The sequence below is a fragment of the Rhyacophila brunnea genome, unplaced genomic scaffold, assembly GCF_057557595.1.
Source record: "Rhyacophila brunnea isolate RB1 unplaced genomic scaffold, BYU_Rbru_1.0 scaffold_16, whole genome shotgun sequence".
Lineage (NCBI taxonomy): Eukaryota > Metazoa > Arthropoda > Insecta > Trichoptera > Rhyacophilidae > Rhyacophila > Rhyacophila brunnea.
This window is the reverse complement of record NW_028232816.1, coordinates 25,610,182-25,627,817: the sequence shown is the minus strand read 5'-3', so window position 1 is coordinate 25,627,817 and position 17,636 is coordinate 25,610,182. Positions and strand designations below refer to the sequence as shown.

At 31.4% G+C, this 17,636-nt stretch overlaps 1 protein-coding gene across 2 annotated transcripts in view; it reads right to left on the bottom strand.

Annotated features, from left to right (window-relative positions):
• wun (wunen) overlaps window positions 1-6,912 on the bottom strand; it is a 44,406-nt gene extending 37,494 nt beyond the window's left edge. For both annotated transcript variants that reach the window (XM_085943373.1, XM_085943374.1), the window contains exon 1: window positions 6,720-6,912. In XM_085943373.1, the coding sequence (XP_085799499.1) occupies window positions 6,720-6,783 (64 nt within the window). In that variant the 5' untranslated portion in view covers window positions 6,784-6,912. The remainder of the gene's footprint in view (window positions 1-6,719) is intronic.
• Window positions 6,913-17,636: the final 10,724 nt, after the last annotated feature.

Here is a 17,636-nt window from a genome sequence, read left to right as displayed (position 1 = left end):
TTTGTGTTAGTATTAAGAGATGGCAATAAAAATATTAGATTAGAAATTAAAAAAAATATTCGATTTGGGCTTATTCAAAAATAATAAAAAGATTTTTTTAATTGAGATTTATTTTAACACTTTAAACATAATATTACAGTAAATAATGATGAAAACATATTATAAATCTGTATGTGTTGTCAAAACCAGCATTTTAAAATACTGTAATTTATGTAACTTGCTAGTAAACAATAATTAATAGTATTTATTAGCACAGTAAGAGAAAGGTTAATATAAAATACTTACACGTCCTATATATTATACTATTTGAGTAAGATATCATTGCCATATAAATTTTGAGTAGATTTGATGTTAGGAAATGATAAGAGTGTAGTCGATTAATTATTATTGAACAGGTGAACTAACTTAAGCGTACAATAAATTGAATTGATAGAATTGACTAAAATTTTAAATAAACAAGATAACACTTTAAAGGCGGTAACTGTCAATTTGGGTAAGGGTCTTTCCACCAGAAATTGATAGTTATGATATTAATTGAAATAAAACACAATTATGTATGTATTTATACCGTAACTTGGAACAGCATCACACAAAATTCTTTGACCAGTGGTAATCAAATACTTAGACATCTATTGCATGCCAGGGATGTTTACTTTTGGCGGATAATTTCTAATATTTACATAACTGACAATATCTCCAAATTCCATCAACATGTGCTTACCATTTTTGTACTTCAAATCAAGGTAATCATTATGAATTTGATTCATAGATGTCGTCAGGATTCCTCCAAATTTTTAGTTAGATTTTCATATAAATTATTTTTTTCAAGACTAAATAATATATACATAGGTTTTTTAATATATGCATTGTTACTACCAGTAAGATTTGTAATCAATGCATTATGTTTGGAATAATCATCTGAATAATAGAAAACTGCTTTAAATATGTAGAGGTGCACATCATCGTAGACTCCACATGCCACGCAAAGAGAACTCGCTATCCGAATGGGCTGGAGCACCATTCAACTCAATTCGGAATGTCTGGGACTCACGACTGTACTTAGTTAAAACCAAATGCCGCCTACGGCGCTGCTTTACGGTAGCGAATCAAGGTACCACAGAGCAACTGTAAACTAAACTTCGAGAATAGGTGTTTGCGGCGGATACCAAGTATGCAAAGGGAACGAAGAGATAAGAGAGCGGCCATGCAGCTTCCCATCACACTGAGAGTGAAGATGTGATGTTGGACCTGGCTCGACTACATACTGCTGATGAATTAATATAATTTCAACCTGGCTTGCCTATTCTTAAAGCTACTTGGATTCCGGCGTCCAGGGAGGCCACTAAATACCATTCACAGAATGAATACGATGGAGCTGTAGGATACTGGAATGATGCAAGAAGACTGGCAAGCAACAAGGATTCTTGGATATGCCATTTGGTAAACATATGGCACGTAACGCATAAAAATATCAATAGAGGTGCGCGCTTCCAGTGATGCTTTCGATGACGGTCGCAGCGACAGTGGCTGCTATCTAACAAAATAATGGCTGAAGAGATAGACGAGCTGTTTCTAAACATGTAAATAACTGATTTTACACCAGGATAGGACGTTGATTCCCCTGTCTGTCCTTTGACAATGTATTGTAAAATGTGTTTATAGTGTTTAATACACAATGTATTTTTTTTGTTTTAATAAACAATACATAGAAATCGCCTCTTCATAACTTTGCACTGATGATGTACCTACTTAATATTTTCTAAAAATATTGTTTTTACATATTTATTATCTATTTATTACTACATATATTAATACAAGTGAATATCATTTGATCTTCTGACCACGTGGTAAATTCAGATTTTAAACACTTCAAACCCCCTCTAAGAAATCTAGCTCGACTGTTTGCTGTTTTTATTAAGATATCCTGAAGTCATTAGGTTATAATATTATTATTAATACAAGGATGTCACAATAAAAAAATTAATGTCTGATAAATTTATTTGTATACATACAAGGTATTTCTTGAATAAATATTGATAGCATCCACCTAACCTCTAACTGGATAAAACAGGTATAGATCGTTATTTAATTACATGGATGAATTACATAGTATAATATTAAGTATATTGCATTTTATTTGTAATTAAAAAGATAAAACTAGTTTTATATATTATTTATAGGATCTAGGAAACTGAAACCAGTTTGTGATTGCAGTGGAAACAAACACAGTAGGTAGGTACTAGCTTTGTGAGACAATCAATAGAAAATATTTAACCACTATTTATGGACAAATCTTAATTTAAAAAAAAAATAATATGATTCATGAGGTACATTAATGTACATATTTAAAAGATTAATTATCATATCGTTCTTGGAATCAGTAATGTATATCAGGTAGGCTGTGGAGATTCGACATAATAGTGTACAGTAAACTCTGTCAGTCATACTTATTTGTTTTTACTCAACTAAGAATACAGGTGGTTATTGATTATTTGACAGTTATCGACAAATTTTACATAATAAATGCAGACAGGCCAATCAGAATAAACTAACATGTAGATTATTTTTCGTAAAGCGTAACAAAATGAATGTACTTTTTTAAATTGACGAGTTGATTCCAAAAAAGACATGTAAATTTTTATAGAAATCTACGTTTGAATGCCATGGCATCTTGCGGGTGTTTACGATATCCCTGTTTTTCGATTTTACAAAAGATGGCATAGGTCAGAAGATGTGTAAGTCTGAAAAATTGTTATTCCTACAAAAACATCATAATATGTTTCAAAGGTTTTTTCTCTCTCCTGAAAAATCATATCTCATAAGTCTCATTATTTTTATTTTATGTATGACGTTTACTTTGTTATTAATTTTTTTTAGGTTAGGTTAGCGTTCATATTTTAAATTGTTTTGTTTTTCAAATCTTCTGTTCTTCGCGAAATTTGTTTATCGCGACCGTGTCCAAAACATCCCTTGCGATTAACACTATCTGGACACAATCCAACCCTATGAATTTAATACAATTTTTACACTATCTGCACAATATAGAGTCATGACTATTGTAATTTAATTAACTGGGTTAATCTGAAATTATAATGGACTATCATAGTAGAAGTGTGAAGTCCTCTTCAAATGCACCAGTAATGCAGTCACTTTTTTTTTTTTTGCAATGTCCTCTGTATTTATCAAATGAAAGGTGTGGTCGTCGTAATCTTATAATAATAATCTTGATAATAATTTGTATTGCTAAATATTGAGATAAAATAGTATTGATAGATCAATATCTATAGATAGTGAACAACCTGTAAAATGTAGAAATCATATACCTACTAGAAAGATAGTTAAGTATATTATTATTGTCAATATCAGTGGCGCAGAGTGCCTATTGGACTAGGTAAACAAGGAATAAAAATAAACTATAGTGGAACAACTCAACCTTGAAATTGCACGAATTACATGCTATAGGGTAAATGTAATTATTTTTACCATTATTATTTCCAACTGCTCTTACAAGAGGAATATTGAATCGTTTTCTCTCACTCGGCACCTCTCTAACTATGTCATATTTTCTGTCAACTATTGAATATCACAAAAGTTTGTTTACAAAAGAATCATAATAAACTCTGTACACCAGCTATTCTGTAATCTGAGACACCAGCATAAATACAGTCATGGGTGACAAATTCATTCGACAATAGTCTTTTGTAATTTCTAGTAATTTGGAAAAACCTTTGAAACATACAAGAAATTGTAATGTGTACAAACTTCACAGTGTCATCGTCGGTATCTGGCAAAGACCATAAGTATTTAAAAACAATTTAAGGTTCACTCAATCAGGTAATTACAAGATTAACCGTAAAACTTCAATCTGTGAATAACCATAATTTTTTTTTTAAACAATTAGATGAAAAATCACAAAAGTTCGTTTATAGGTAGCATACATACATAATAATGAAAGAAAAATAGTCCAAAGGCCAACATACAAAATATATTTTCTTTATGGTTAATAATTCAACAAATCAAACATAATACAAAAAGTTTCTACGACTCCAACCTATGGTTTAAAATTTTAAATTAATATAAAAGATAAAATAAGTACAGCATGAAGGTCTATTTTGGAGAATCGGTCTTGTGGTAATTACTGTATTTTTACAAGGCAAGGCTGTATGCATGTTGACACGCCCCCTTTGGTAGGTAGCACAAAATGCTCATTGTTGTCATGCTACAAATTTCTGGTATCATTTTGAGACAGATTTTCTTAATTTAAATTTATGTCAGGGAACCTAGTTTATTTTACATACCTCCTTTATGATTTTATAGAAAATTATCAAAAATTTCATTTCATCTATCTCAGGAATTATTTTTTGATAAAAAAAAATATTAAATATTAATCTGTCAAACTGGCAAAGACTTCTGAAGACATCATGGAACTAATGCCTCGATACTGCAGGAATTAAACATCAAGAGAATAATGAATTTTCTCTAACTGTTATTAGTAATGCGTGGTTCTTTGGGCACACTGTTTTACCAAAACCTGGCCCCAATGAATCTGACTTACTTCACCACGTTGGAACCTGAGAGGATCATAATATTATGGGCCTCCATAGAGTGGAGGTTGTATAGGTATTAACAGATTTTTTAAATGAGAAATGGATGTTAGCCACTTGCTCAGCCTATTAGGTCAATACTCCGACTCCAAACACAAATTGAAAAATAATAATATGTGTACCTATTTGCCAGACCCAGAATTCGAACGACCTGCAATATTATAAGCCAATGCTTAAGGGGGGACATGCTCAGCGTAGGTCAAAATGGAGCTTTTGTTCTATTTTCAAAGCATGATCCTGGACATTCCTTAAACGTTGTAGATAATCTATTTATATAATTTTGAAGCCTTATTATCCTTTATATTTATTTTAAACATTTGATGACTACATAAAGTATTTTTATTACATAAAATAGTATTCTTTTAAACCTCTCGCTCTAATGTTTTAGAATATAGTCATATTTCGGTACATAAATGTGCAGTGGTATTAAGATTTTTTACGTTTATTAATTTTTAAACGCATTTATAAAACCATCAGTATAATTTATGTCGACATTCTTATAGTGAAATATTTACGATAAAAAATTATATTGATAATCTCTGTGATCCCAAATTTGACAAGAATTAGGCATTTTATTATTCAAAAAATGGGCAAGATTAACACATTTAACTTACGCAGAGTTTAATTGAATTTTAAAAACTAACCAACAGGCAACACTATCTGCAATTTATTAGTTCAATGACAACAAATGAATATGACTGACAAAGTTTAGTGTACACTATTTATGTTGAATTTTAACAGCCTACCTCGACCCTTCGCAACTGATGATGTATATGTATATAGCTGATCGACAGTTCCAGAAAAGGACTATGAAGAAAAATAAGTCATCACTGCTCCACAATAAAGAATATGAAGCCTATAGTGTGGAGATTTTCATACCCTTGATCCCGTGCATTCAAATATTAATTAAACAGTGGTCTGGATGGGAACCATACACCATAACCAAAAGCACGAAACACTAACTGGGTGTCATTATTATAATCAGCATCACTACTGAATGAAGGGGTCCCTGAATTTTCTTCATAATTTTTAGTCTATGATCTTGTGTTTTCACGTAATTATTTTAATCAATCCGGCGAAGCCAATGACATTAATAAGCGAAGCAATAAGTTCATTCGAAATAATTATTATTTTTCTTTTTTTTTATAAATTTAAGGCGAAAAAATATCACATATGTTCAAGTATCACATAATAATAGAAATAACTTTACTAATAAAAAAACTATTTTTAAATAATTACCGTGGGTGGTGGGAACACCCAGACAGGTAGCTACCTAATTAATATTAATTTTGTTTAGTATGTGTACAGATCTACTTAACCACATTAATAATAATTATTCTAACCACAAGTGTAGTAAGTATTATTAAATTTGGAAGTTTTAACAAGAATCTTCACTATCGTTTTTCTTTTAATTTTCGGCCTAAAAAATAGATAATAGGTATTTAAGAAAAATAACATACACATTAGTATACTTAATTATCAATAAATTAGCTAAATATTTATTTTTCCATAAAACAATGTTTTGCAGACATGGGTAGGTAGGTATTGTGTATTTCTGATTCTAAAATATTCTAAATCGAATTCATGTGTTTTTAATTCTTTACGATTTAAATTAAGAATAATATTATAGTCTGTGGTATTGTACAGCCTAAAATATAGGTACCTAGGTTAGTAGGACCTAGGTTACATATTAAAACAAAACAATTAATTCATTGAATGAAAAGATCTTTCTTATTTTCTTTACGAATGGATTATCTAACATTCACATTAAACTTCAGATATGTATTAAAATTATTTGGATTTAGCTGAAATAGCTTGGTAGATACTCTTTGAAAAGAGATGTCAATGGTCTAAATTTAGTCTTATAAGATTCAAATTAGAAAGTTATAAAAAACTGCCAAGAGGTCAATCGAATTGTGATGCGATGAAAAAGAATGAAGCGTTTGTCGTGTTAAATCAATTTACACCCAATTTCAAGCCGAAACACCACTAGAAATTTAATACGGCCTAATACGATGCTGCGAATTTTATTTGTTTAATTTACTAACCAACATACCTACCTAATTAAATGAAAGATTTTTTTTAATTATCATCAATTAGAATCACTCGACTTACCGAATGCTAGTAATATGAGATCTATAACGATCTTCCTGATTATAAACTTCGAATCACTATCCATGTTAAATTTATCTTCACACACTAGATAACTAGATTCAATCACAAAATGTTTCTCGTAAACTGAATTTAAATTGTCAAAATATTATAAAAAGGCGAGGCGACCATCCGGATTACATCTGACAGCGAAATGAGCGCGAAGAGAAGAGGGCAAAGAGAGAGACAAAAACTTCGCGCATGCGTACTGCGCGCCGGACAAGAGACAAAACAAAGATGAGCTATGAAAAATACACGACAATATTAAATTTATTTTATTTTATAAGTACCTATCTACATTAGTAAATATTATTTATAATTAATAATTAATTTCTTATTTTTTACAACAACATGAGATAATACTAAACTTACTAAACCACAGAGGTCGGACAGTGATTTACTGAACGTCATAATATTATTTGATTAGCGAAAGATTTTTTTTCATATCGGTGCCGTTTTTTAGCAAGCATTCGCGGTCTTTTTTTATTCATTGAACTCAGATTATCTTTTTATTATCTATTCTGTGGTTGGCGGTCAGTAGGTATCACGTAGCTAGAAATATTGGACCCCTATGTAAAAAGCATGCAAGGGCCCCTTCTTCAATGTTAAAATAACTTACAATAATCACAGCAAGAGATTTTTAGCTCTACCTTTCATAAATCCAAAAATCCGTCCGAAAACAACGTCGAGAACAATATTAATTATAACAAACAAAATTAAAAACAGATTTCCTTGCGGTTTATGTTTACCTATATTATGTTTTATGAATGGTATTATAAAATATAAATTTAAAACCTACTAGGTATCGAACTGAGATTTAAGAGCCCTTTGTCCGGTTGGCCCCCAATGCTTTGCATATTCTTACGATGCGGTAGCTACGTAGGTATAACACATGTGATAATATCTCGACTCCTTCATTTCTCGAGATTGAGAATTCTCTACATAAAGAATATTAATTATTGCTTTCTCGATCGTTTTTTTTTATTTCTTGGGCTGGCACCCGGGCTTATTCCTGCTTGTGGAGGTTGTGTAGTCTATTATTTCAAAATGAATACGAATTTTTCATGTTCTGCACATTATTGTAATTTTCTTAAAACAAAATGTCAAATGTAGTCTAATGAATACTCGTGTAGCACTCTCATCTCATGTATTTAATTATACGTCTTTTATGGAACGTGTCAGTATGCAGTCAGTGGGAGAGAATAATATTATACACAATTTGTATGCCTACTTACATATTATTTAATGCGAGATCGACTCACTAAAAAAGTGGTAAGTTATAAAACCCACATTGTATAGTCACTATAATAGAATATATTTATAGATAGTAACAGTTATGTACATAGGGACCGTCCATATATGACGCCACACTCTATGGGGATCTGGTATAATGTGATGATTTGTGACGAAGGGGTGAGGGTGGATCAGAGAAAATGTAACGTCACAAAGTAAACAAAAAAATATAAATGTATCTGAAAGTGAAAACACAATATGTATTGGAAATCGGGGATTTAAGGATTAATATTTAAAAAAAAATCCTGTTCTAACGTTTAGGGGCGGGGTGGGGTGGGTTATGTGTCAAAAATGTGACTTGTATAGGTAGACAGGGGAGTAAAAAGTTATGTGACGAATTGTGACGATGGGGGGGGAGGGTTAAAAATAGCCAAAATCGTGTGACATCGTGTTTTTCATTGTTATTTATTAGTTATCTGGAGCATGTCGGAAGACTAACGAAGATCCGGTTGACCTCTTACAATGGATAGTGTCAAGTTACGTTTAAAGATCTTGAGCGAGAAAATTGAAGGTTACTAAATATGTAGTTTGGACAGGTTTCATCTTATCGATTTAGCTCAGTCGCTTGAATCAAAACAACATTCCACTGGACCATGTGTCCCTCTTTCCGATAAACATTAATCCCCCTGACCCCGAAACATGGATACTGCTACAAGTATCGAGACTTTTTTGTTCAATATGACGACCTCAGTTCCGATTAACAGCAAATTAATGTTGATAATATTTTAATCGTCGTTCCCAGTAACGTCCCGTGGGGGCGGCAGTTACTCGAATGGCGGCAAATTGAGATTTGGTATACCTACCTACTTATAGAAATAGCTAAAAATATTTTGTTTACATGTTGTATAGTCCACACACTTTACAGAGTCACTGTTGTACGCTAAAATTGCTTCGCATCTGGATTGGTATTATTTGTGTGTATGCATTAAGGCCTGTAATAAAACCCTACTTAGAACCGCCTGCAATTATTACTTTATCACCAATTGGTTAGACGTACAGTGCAGGGGCGTAAAGGGCGGAGTTTCTATTGTTATTGAGAGTTGCTGGTCACAAACAGGTCATAAACTCATTCTTTGGAGTAGTCTACAGTGTATTCATATAGTGACTGTTATCTGGTTATCTATATAGCTGGGCGCGTCTTTAGTGTCCAACGTATGAAATTATGTTCTTCCTATTATTTATTTTACTTTGACAGCATTATTCTAATAGTTGAAAATGCATAACTAATCTGTTAAATAACGATAATGATATCGTTAAGGCTAATTCATAAATTCCAAAACATTGTATATTCTCAATCCCAACTAAATAAATAATAATACACGATGTTTTCATTGAATTGTAACTATCAGTATAAGTAAATAATATACAGGTACCTACGTTCTAATGTACGCATTTTTATTCCATATTTTATTAAAACAATAAGTCAAAAAAATATGCTTATTTTTCCGTAATTCTTCATGCACACCCTGTGTCAATACTACCAAAGAACACCAACACAACTGCAAATCGTTTTTAGCGTACAACAGTGTCGCTGTAGAACGAAAGACCTATACCTACCTACAATAATAGCTTTGCAAAAATGGTGTGGAAATAAAAATTCTGTGTAATTGCTAAATGGTACAAACCGAATGTGTCAGAAATATCAACCAAAAATGACATCAGACTTTGATGATTTGGGTAAATGTCTAGCTTAATTATATTTATTCGCTTTTTATATCTAATTTTGAATGCTTTATTTGTGTATAATTTTGTTAGTAATGTATTAATACAACACGTTTTTTAGATACTGGAGTCATGAAAGGGTGATAAAAATACTAAAATAATCCAGTTTATCGGCTATTTTCAAAATGTGTTTTCCGCTGTATTCCTGATAACCGAACAGTACCAAATACTGCATAAAAAATGGGGCGGCTTTTTGGCGCTAAGGACGTCACTGGTTGTTCTCTCCTGGATCCTAGTACCGGAGTGATCTTCTCGGGAATGACTCACTGGCAGAACATTTATTTCGGCGCAATGTTAGTTACCATCGTATGCCTAGTTTTGGACATTAATAAAACTATTTAAAGATAAAAATAATATAAATTGTAGCAAAATCATGATAATAAGTAAGACTGTCAGAAGTTGGTTTAGTCCTAACCACTGAAGGGAAGACAATTTAGACATTTAGATGATGTTATACATACATAGTTCAATGCAAGTAAAGAGTTTTAAGTTTGTGTCAAGTATTCAAATCAAGTCGATTTATATGGTAATTTTTATCACTACGATAATAATATACCTATACAAGTAAGATAAGTAAAATAATCAAAATCAATAATTATTTTGAAATAGCAAATAGGTAGTCGGTACTAGGGAATCCAATCCCGAGTCAAAATTCTGATCCCGGGATTTCGGGATTACAATTTGACAATCCCGGGATCCCGGGACTGGTCCCGGGATTGGCATTTTTTCCCATTGTTAATATAAAATTTTTATATTTACAAATAACATTGATAAAATCGGTCAAAAATAAATCTAGTATAATTTATACTATTTAAGACATTTATTGGAATATCTTGGAAATACACAAGTTTAATGGAGTAAATAATATTGTAATATAAATAATAATGTAAATTTAATATGAGATTGCTGTTTCTGATAGTAAAGACATAATGAATGGATTAGCGATATTTCAAATAGTAAACCAAATAATCATGGCGTACTTATGGCTTTTCCGCATCATAAATCTAATTAGTCAGTCAAATATGAAACTGCCGTAAAACGTATGATATCATGGTAGAATTTCTTTGTTAAAAGTGCGAAGCATTGTTTTTTCCCAATCTTTCTCATTTTTAATAATTCATGTGAAAAAATAAAATGAATCGGCAACCTACACATGGGTATAAATCAAACTTCATTCAAACTCAGTTTATTTCTAATGTAGCTATTTTTTTATTAAAAGTATTTTTTCTGTTTTATTTTCGCTTTTATTTTATTTTCCATAAAAATTGATAAAAAAATCAATCCCGAAATCCCGGGATTATGTTTATCAATCCCGGGATTCATAGGTATCGAAAATAGCTCGGGATCCCGGGATTGGAATCCCTAGTCGGTACTCACTACTCATACCTGTTTGTATGATTGTCACATTGTATTTAATTGGAATTGCAAATGCGTGAATCATATTCACCCATTCCAAAATAAATGCTTATGATTATGGGCAGTTAAAATTTATTAATATAATGCCACCTTACTGAAATGACGGTGACGTCATAATAAATTTCTGCATAACAGTTTTTAGTGATGATAACGAAAATGACACACCTATTAAAATGTCTTTATTTCAAATAAGTTCGCTATTACGTGCAAATCTACATATTTATGGTAGCATACCACTAATTAATTAATAGTATTATTAGTTATTACAATAGTGACTAGATTAGCTAACAAGCCGCCCTCTGGCTCCAATGACGTCCCAAGACAAAATGCCGCCCCCATAGAGGTATTAAATAAAAAGAGGGGTAAGGATTCGGCTTTCTCATATAACTGAATGAAGCAGCCCAACAATAGCCGACAATTTACGAGAAATAGCGACGCGATAAAAAAAATGCTGGGCATCACAGATGATTTACTTTGGCATTTTGACTGTCATTATAACGTATCCATATACGTGGAAGTTTTTTCCCGCAACTTGATTACCAGCCTGCCTCGCCATACTTTTGTAGGAACATGCCTGCTTCACCATTCTTTCATATAATCTGTCGTCCCTAGGCCGCTCCATTTTAATATACCGTATTTTTTATCGTCCTTTCATGATTCCAATATCTAAGCAATGTGTTGTATGTATACATAACTAACAAAATATATACATACCACTAAAACATACAGAATTAAATTTAAATATAAAAAGGGAGTAAATATAATATAACTAATTTAGGCATTTACCCAGCCTGAGGTCCTATATGGTTGATATTTTTGACACTTTTGGTTTGTACCATTTAACAATATGCAGATTTATTATTTTCACACCATTTTTACCATGCTATTATTGTACAACATGTAAACAAAATAATTTTCCTTGGTATTTAGTTAAATACTTTTATCATAAATACACCTTTATTTAATAGTCTCAACACTCAACCATTAAATAAAAAGTTTCATGGCCTTTTTTGTTGCAAAGTCAGTAACTATGCCATCCAATAATGTAATTTAAACGCCTCTGCTTCAATAGCTGACAATATTATCAGTAAAGCTGACTTTTTTAATAGATTTTTTACGTTATTACTACGTTTAGGTAGCTATTTCTATATATTATAATTATCTAATGATTCTACTCGATTTGCCGGCCTTTGATTAACTGCCGCCCCCAAGCGACTCTCAATCTGCCTACCCCCACGGGGCGTCACTGTCTGGCTCTACCTACACGAATACGGTGAAGAATACACAGCTATAACGTCATTTTGGTTGTAGAATAGTCACACTCATCACATCGGAGTCTGCTAGTAGTTCCAGATATTCGATGATAATTTTAATTTAAAACGACTTTTCGCATAGACAATTATTAATTGTGAGGGTACAGAGAAAATTTCTTAAATTGCATCGATCGTTTGGTAAGGTATGTAATATACCTACTTCATTTTCAACAAATTAAAATACCTAATACAATCAGTGCTCGAAATGGAAAATTTCACGAACAGGAACGCTGTATAATTTTCCGAAACTAAGTACTTATGCTAATCCTTTCTTTACGTACGTACGTACTTTTGATATAAAAATGCAACAATAAACTTTAAACTTCTTACGTGGATCTATATTGGGCAGGTTGGTAAGGATTGTCAGCGCCGCAGGCGAAATAATCTTGTTTTAACAAAGTATACCGTCAAAAATTGTATTATTCTTTATTTTTACTTTATCTACCACTATAACCAGTGCATGATACCTCTACCACCACTCGTCACTGATTATAACTTACTGTCTCATTTGGGATAGATAAGTTTGTAATTAATTAGTCATAACAAACAACATATCCACATAAGTACCTTATAGATTCAAATTAAAAAAATATTTACGTACTTATAGAAAATTTTACAAATTCCATTTAAATACGAGCACAGAATATCAAACATCAAGAAATAGTATTAAAATAGTGTTTAAAAAATAAAGAAATAGTATTAGAAAAAACAGTAAGTGCCTACCTAGTACCTATACCAAGAATTTATAAAATAGCGTTCACATAAACTCGTTCTCACGTAGGTGGAATATACGATTATCCGAAGCGATTTGGTTGAACATAGTTATTTCCTGCCCAATTATCATTAGCAATTATTGCACCTTGGCAGAACAAACAACTTAGATTATCAAGAAAGTTATAAAATAATATATAATAAAATCAATACTAAGTACCAATAATGGCAGAGTTCTCATTTGTACTGGGTAGATATAAGTTGGAAAAAGTACGTAGCCTAAATACCTAGCTCTCTTTTTAACTTTCAGAATATAGTATGTAAGCATACGTCTTGAGAAATCAATCGGATAAAACCATGGATAGTATCCACTATCCACACAGCTTTAAAGGATTCTCAAAGATTTATTTTGAACCTTCTCCACTATAAGGGGCATAAGGCCGTACCTACATCTAATAAAAGTTTCAAGTCATCCAAACAACGTAAACATAGCATTATTTGTAATTAAATTACCAATGGTGTGTCATTTTCATTTATATAAGATAAAACATGACGGAAGGTGAAACTCAGGTTGCTAAGCGCGATTCTTATAGAATAATATAAAATTGTCATTAATTAGTACCTACTATATTCAACATTATAAGGACTAATATTGTATTGTATGCATGTTATGTTACAATGGTGATGCTTTGGTTACAATTATTGTAATATACATATACCACCGTATTTATTTAATAATCTATAACTAACACCACCTAAGATAATTAGATGTCCGCACTGGACACATAGGTACCTAATTTGTTAGTACCTACTTATTCTAAACGATTCAATCTATGTTGTTTGTCCTTCCCTACTCACATTATTATTGCCATGGAAATGATAATAGGTACCTACATACAATACAGATATTATGATAGTCGTACATTTTTATTAAAGGATATTCCTATATTTTTTTTAAACAAATTTACAAACAAAAATTAAGTAAAAGTTCTCTCCACACTACCTATGTATTATTTCTATTATTTTTAAAGTCACAAGCTACAATGCATGTAATAATAATTGTAATACAATAGGAACGTCCCAAATAAATAAACTCTGCAGAAGGCTATTCAATATTTTCTGCCCAAACCATCAATGGCCCAAACACATTTTTGTAGAAAAAATCATTCATTATTCATTGTGAAAATTGGGGTTTACGACTTATCATAAATATTTTTTTAACACAAGTCAAGTTGTTGAGATGATAATAATTATTGAATCACAGAACAGATGTTGCCACTGTATTGTCCACCGGAAAGAATTCCTAATGTTTTAGCAGATTTACACGAAGTACCTACTACGTAATTAAGCCTTCATTATTTTTATAAATATCCACAAAATTATCAAATTGTGCGTGTGGCCAGAATTATCTTAAATCAGTTTGGATACCAGCGACAATAGTATATGTAATAATATAATTATGTAAAAAAGGCGAATTTGTATCCCACAGGAAAGTACTTATTAAAAACGATAATTGTAAGGGTGATTATCCACTTAGTGTTACGAAGAAAAAGCGAATTTAACATAATAGACTTTTTAAAATATTATATTATAAAGCCTATTATAAGGAAAGTATTCATCCACAGGTAATTAATAAATAAATGTCAAAGGTTAAAAATTCTCCTCCTGTAATAGTATTTTGGTTAATTCGCCATTTTTACAATACACCGACGATATAAAGGTATTCGTATCGCCTGCTGAGAATTTTAACTAACTTTTAAGAGAAAAAATTGTTATTAAAAAATATGTTCAACACAAAGTTAAAATTAAAACACAAAACTTACCAGAAGCAACAAAATTCACTTACAAAAAAATATACTCATCATGACCTATGGCAAATAAATGAATGAATGTAGTAGTTATATCACAAGATTTATTGTACTATAGTCGCAATTCAACAATAATGTAAATTACAAAACAAATGTAAACATCGTAAAAAGAGGGGTTTACGACACGTCATAAGCTTTTTTTAACAAAAGTTAATTGTTGAGATGAATACCATCTGTTGCCACTTAAATGGTTATTGGAGTGAATTCCTAATGTAATGTAATGTGGTTTTAGCAGATTTACACGAATTACCTACTACTTTATTATACCTTCATTATTTTTATAAATAACCACTCAATATCATTTTTTAAATGATCAAATTGTGTAGGTATGTGGCCAGCGTTACGTTACCTGCGACAAAATATTTTTCAATAGTTTCGGTTAACACGTTTCGCCTGATGACATTTTTGACCAACTTTTAGAACAATTTTTTATTAAAAAATCAAGTTAAACACACAGTTAAAATTAAAACACAAAACTTACTAGAATGTAGCAAAAAAACACCAAACTAATAATATAAACAATTTTGTTTAGAAACGTATTTATATCTTAAATAATACAAAATATTTTAAAAGGCAACTAATAGGAATATTATAGCGGATTGCACGAGTCAAATTATCAAACTTTTTTGTACTAATTTAACCATCGAAAACTCAATTCATTCACCCGAAAATAAATGGCGAAGTAATAATTTTTGTCACTCCGAATAAAATAATATAATAAATTAGTAGGTAAGTAAATTAACAATGCGTAAGTCAAAGGCAAGATTGTATTGAGATTTGAAATGTTTCATCCTTTAGAAATTATTAAACAATGTATACTTTATTTTTTAAGAGTTTTCAAATAGTGTCAGCAAGGCACATTTTTTTGGGTAATAAAGTAATTTACGCTTGCAGCTGGTTGTTTCTTGTTATTTAGACAATGCATTTAGGCATGGACATATCGACACAAAATAAGAAGGTTGAAAGAAATTTAGGGATGTCATAATTTTTATTTTTAACCCTTGCACGCCCGGCATAACATAACTTCGTTAATTTTTAATTTTGAGAAAAACTTTAAAAGATACATTCATATATAATTATCTCAATCTAACGAACCGCAACGCAATTTTAAATGAATCCACGAGCCGGAACGGTATATTTTGGAATTCCACGAACCACAACGGCGCTCCGGTGCGTTCCTGTCCATTCCGAGCGCTGAATACAATTGAATAAACTCAGTCACTGACTCGACTGATTTCGACAATTTATTTTAACACCCCCGAAGTCCTGAGCTATATAGCCAGTTTCAACAATACTTTTCAGAACGGTAAAAAAAGTTCTAGAGGATGAGAGACTCCAAGTACCTTCGTTTCGAGATTTTTTTTACTTCAGCTAATTTTGTCAAGACAATAAATCGTCACTGTTCTGGCAGAAGACACTAATTCGAAAAAATGACATATTGAGTTAGTTATACCAAAATGTTCCTTATTCCAAACTTTACCGTCTGGAAACCTTCTTAATAAATAAACAGTCTTTAATTTAAAGTCATCCTTTTTACGATTACTTAATAAACTTACATGATAGACCATTTCAATCATTTTAACAACTTCAAAGTCAAATTACTCAAAACTAGTATTCTCCAGTTAGTGTGTTCTGCCAGAACAGAGACGAAAATTGTCACAGCATTAAAAAATATTTATGCAACAGCATTTAAGCAAATGTCGAAATTACGAAAAAACAAGCAAAATGTACCTACTATGAAAAAGTATATAATATTAGAATTATTAAAACATGAACAGTGTTCTAAAGTATCATAATATGGATCCATTTTAATAGGTAATTGTTTTTTTTGAGACTCCAGCGCATCTATTCTATACACAAGCCTGCTATGGGCGGCTATCGACGATGGTTTATCATATTGTTTTTAATGTATTGAGGTGGTTAATTGTTACAATAAGTTACACCGGTAATCGCCTTTTGTATACAATAGACACCACAGGGCTTTTTAAAGCGCAAATTCGGCACTGGATATAGCCACTTTTAGCCCTATGCTGAATTCGCCCCTAATCAGTGGTGGTGCCGGAACTTCGGAGCATATTGTCAATCTGGAGGGACTAGATGGAAATTTTAATTATTTAAATTTCGGTTAGTATAATATTATATAATTAAGAATGTACAATTCGGTTCAAGCACCGAATTCATTAGAGCGTGAAAAATGCATTTTATGACATCCTGTTAAAAGTGATAATAAATACTGATAATAGAATAATGTAACTACTCAACCCGCATTTTATTCATGAATAATAAAAAAAAACTTTATATCGCATAGTGGGATCGGTCTGATCTCAGGGATTGCAATACCGAATGAATATATCAATACCTGTATTTCTTATTGAATACCGGTATTAATACCGGTCATGAAAACATATTATAGAAAAAATAGTACCTATCAATAAATATAACTATTAAAATCTATTTGAAACACTATTTTATAGTTACCTAAAGTCATGGGCCCCACATCGTGAATCGGGCCCCCAGGCTAGGATCTTTGACAGGCCACCCTACCTATCGCATAGGAT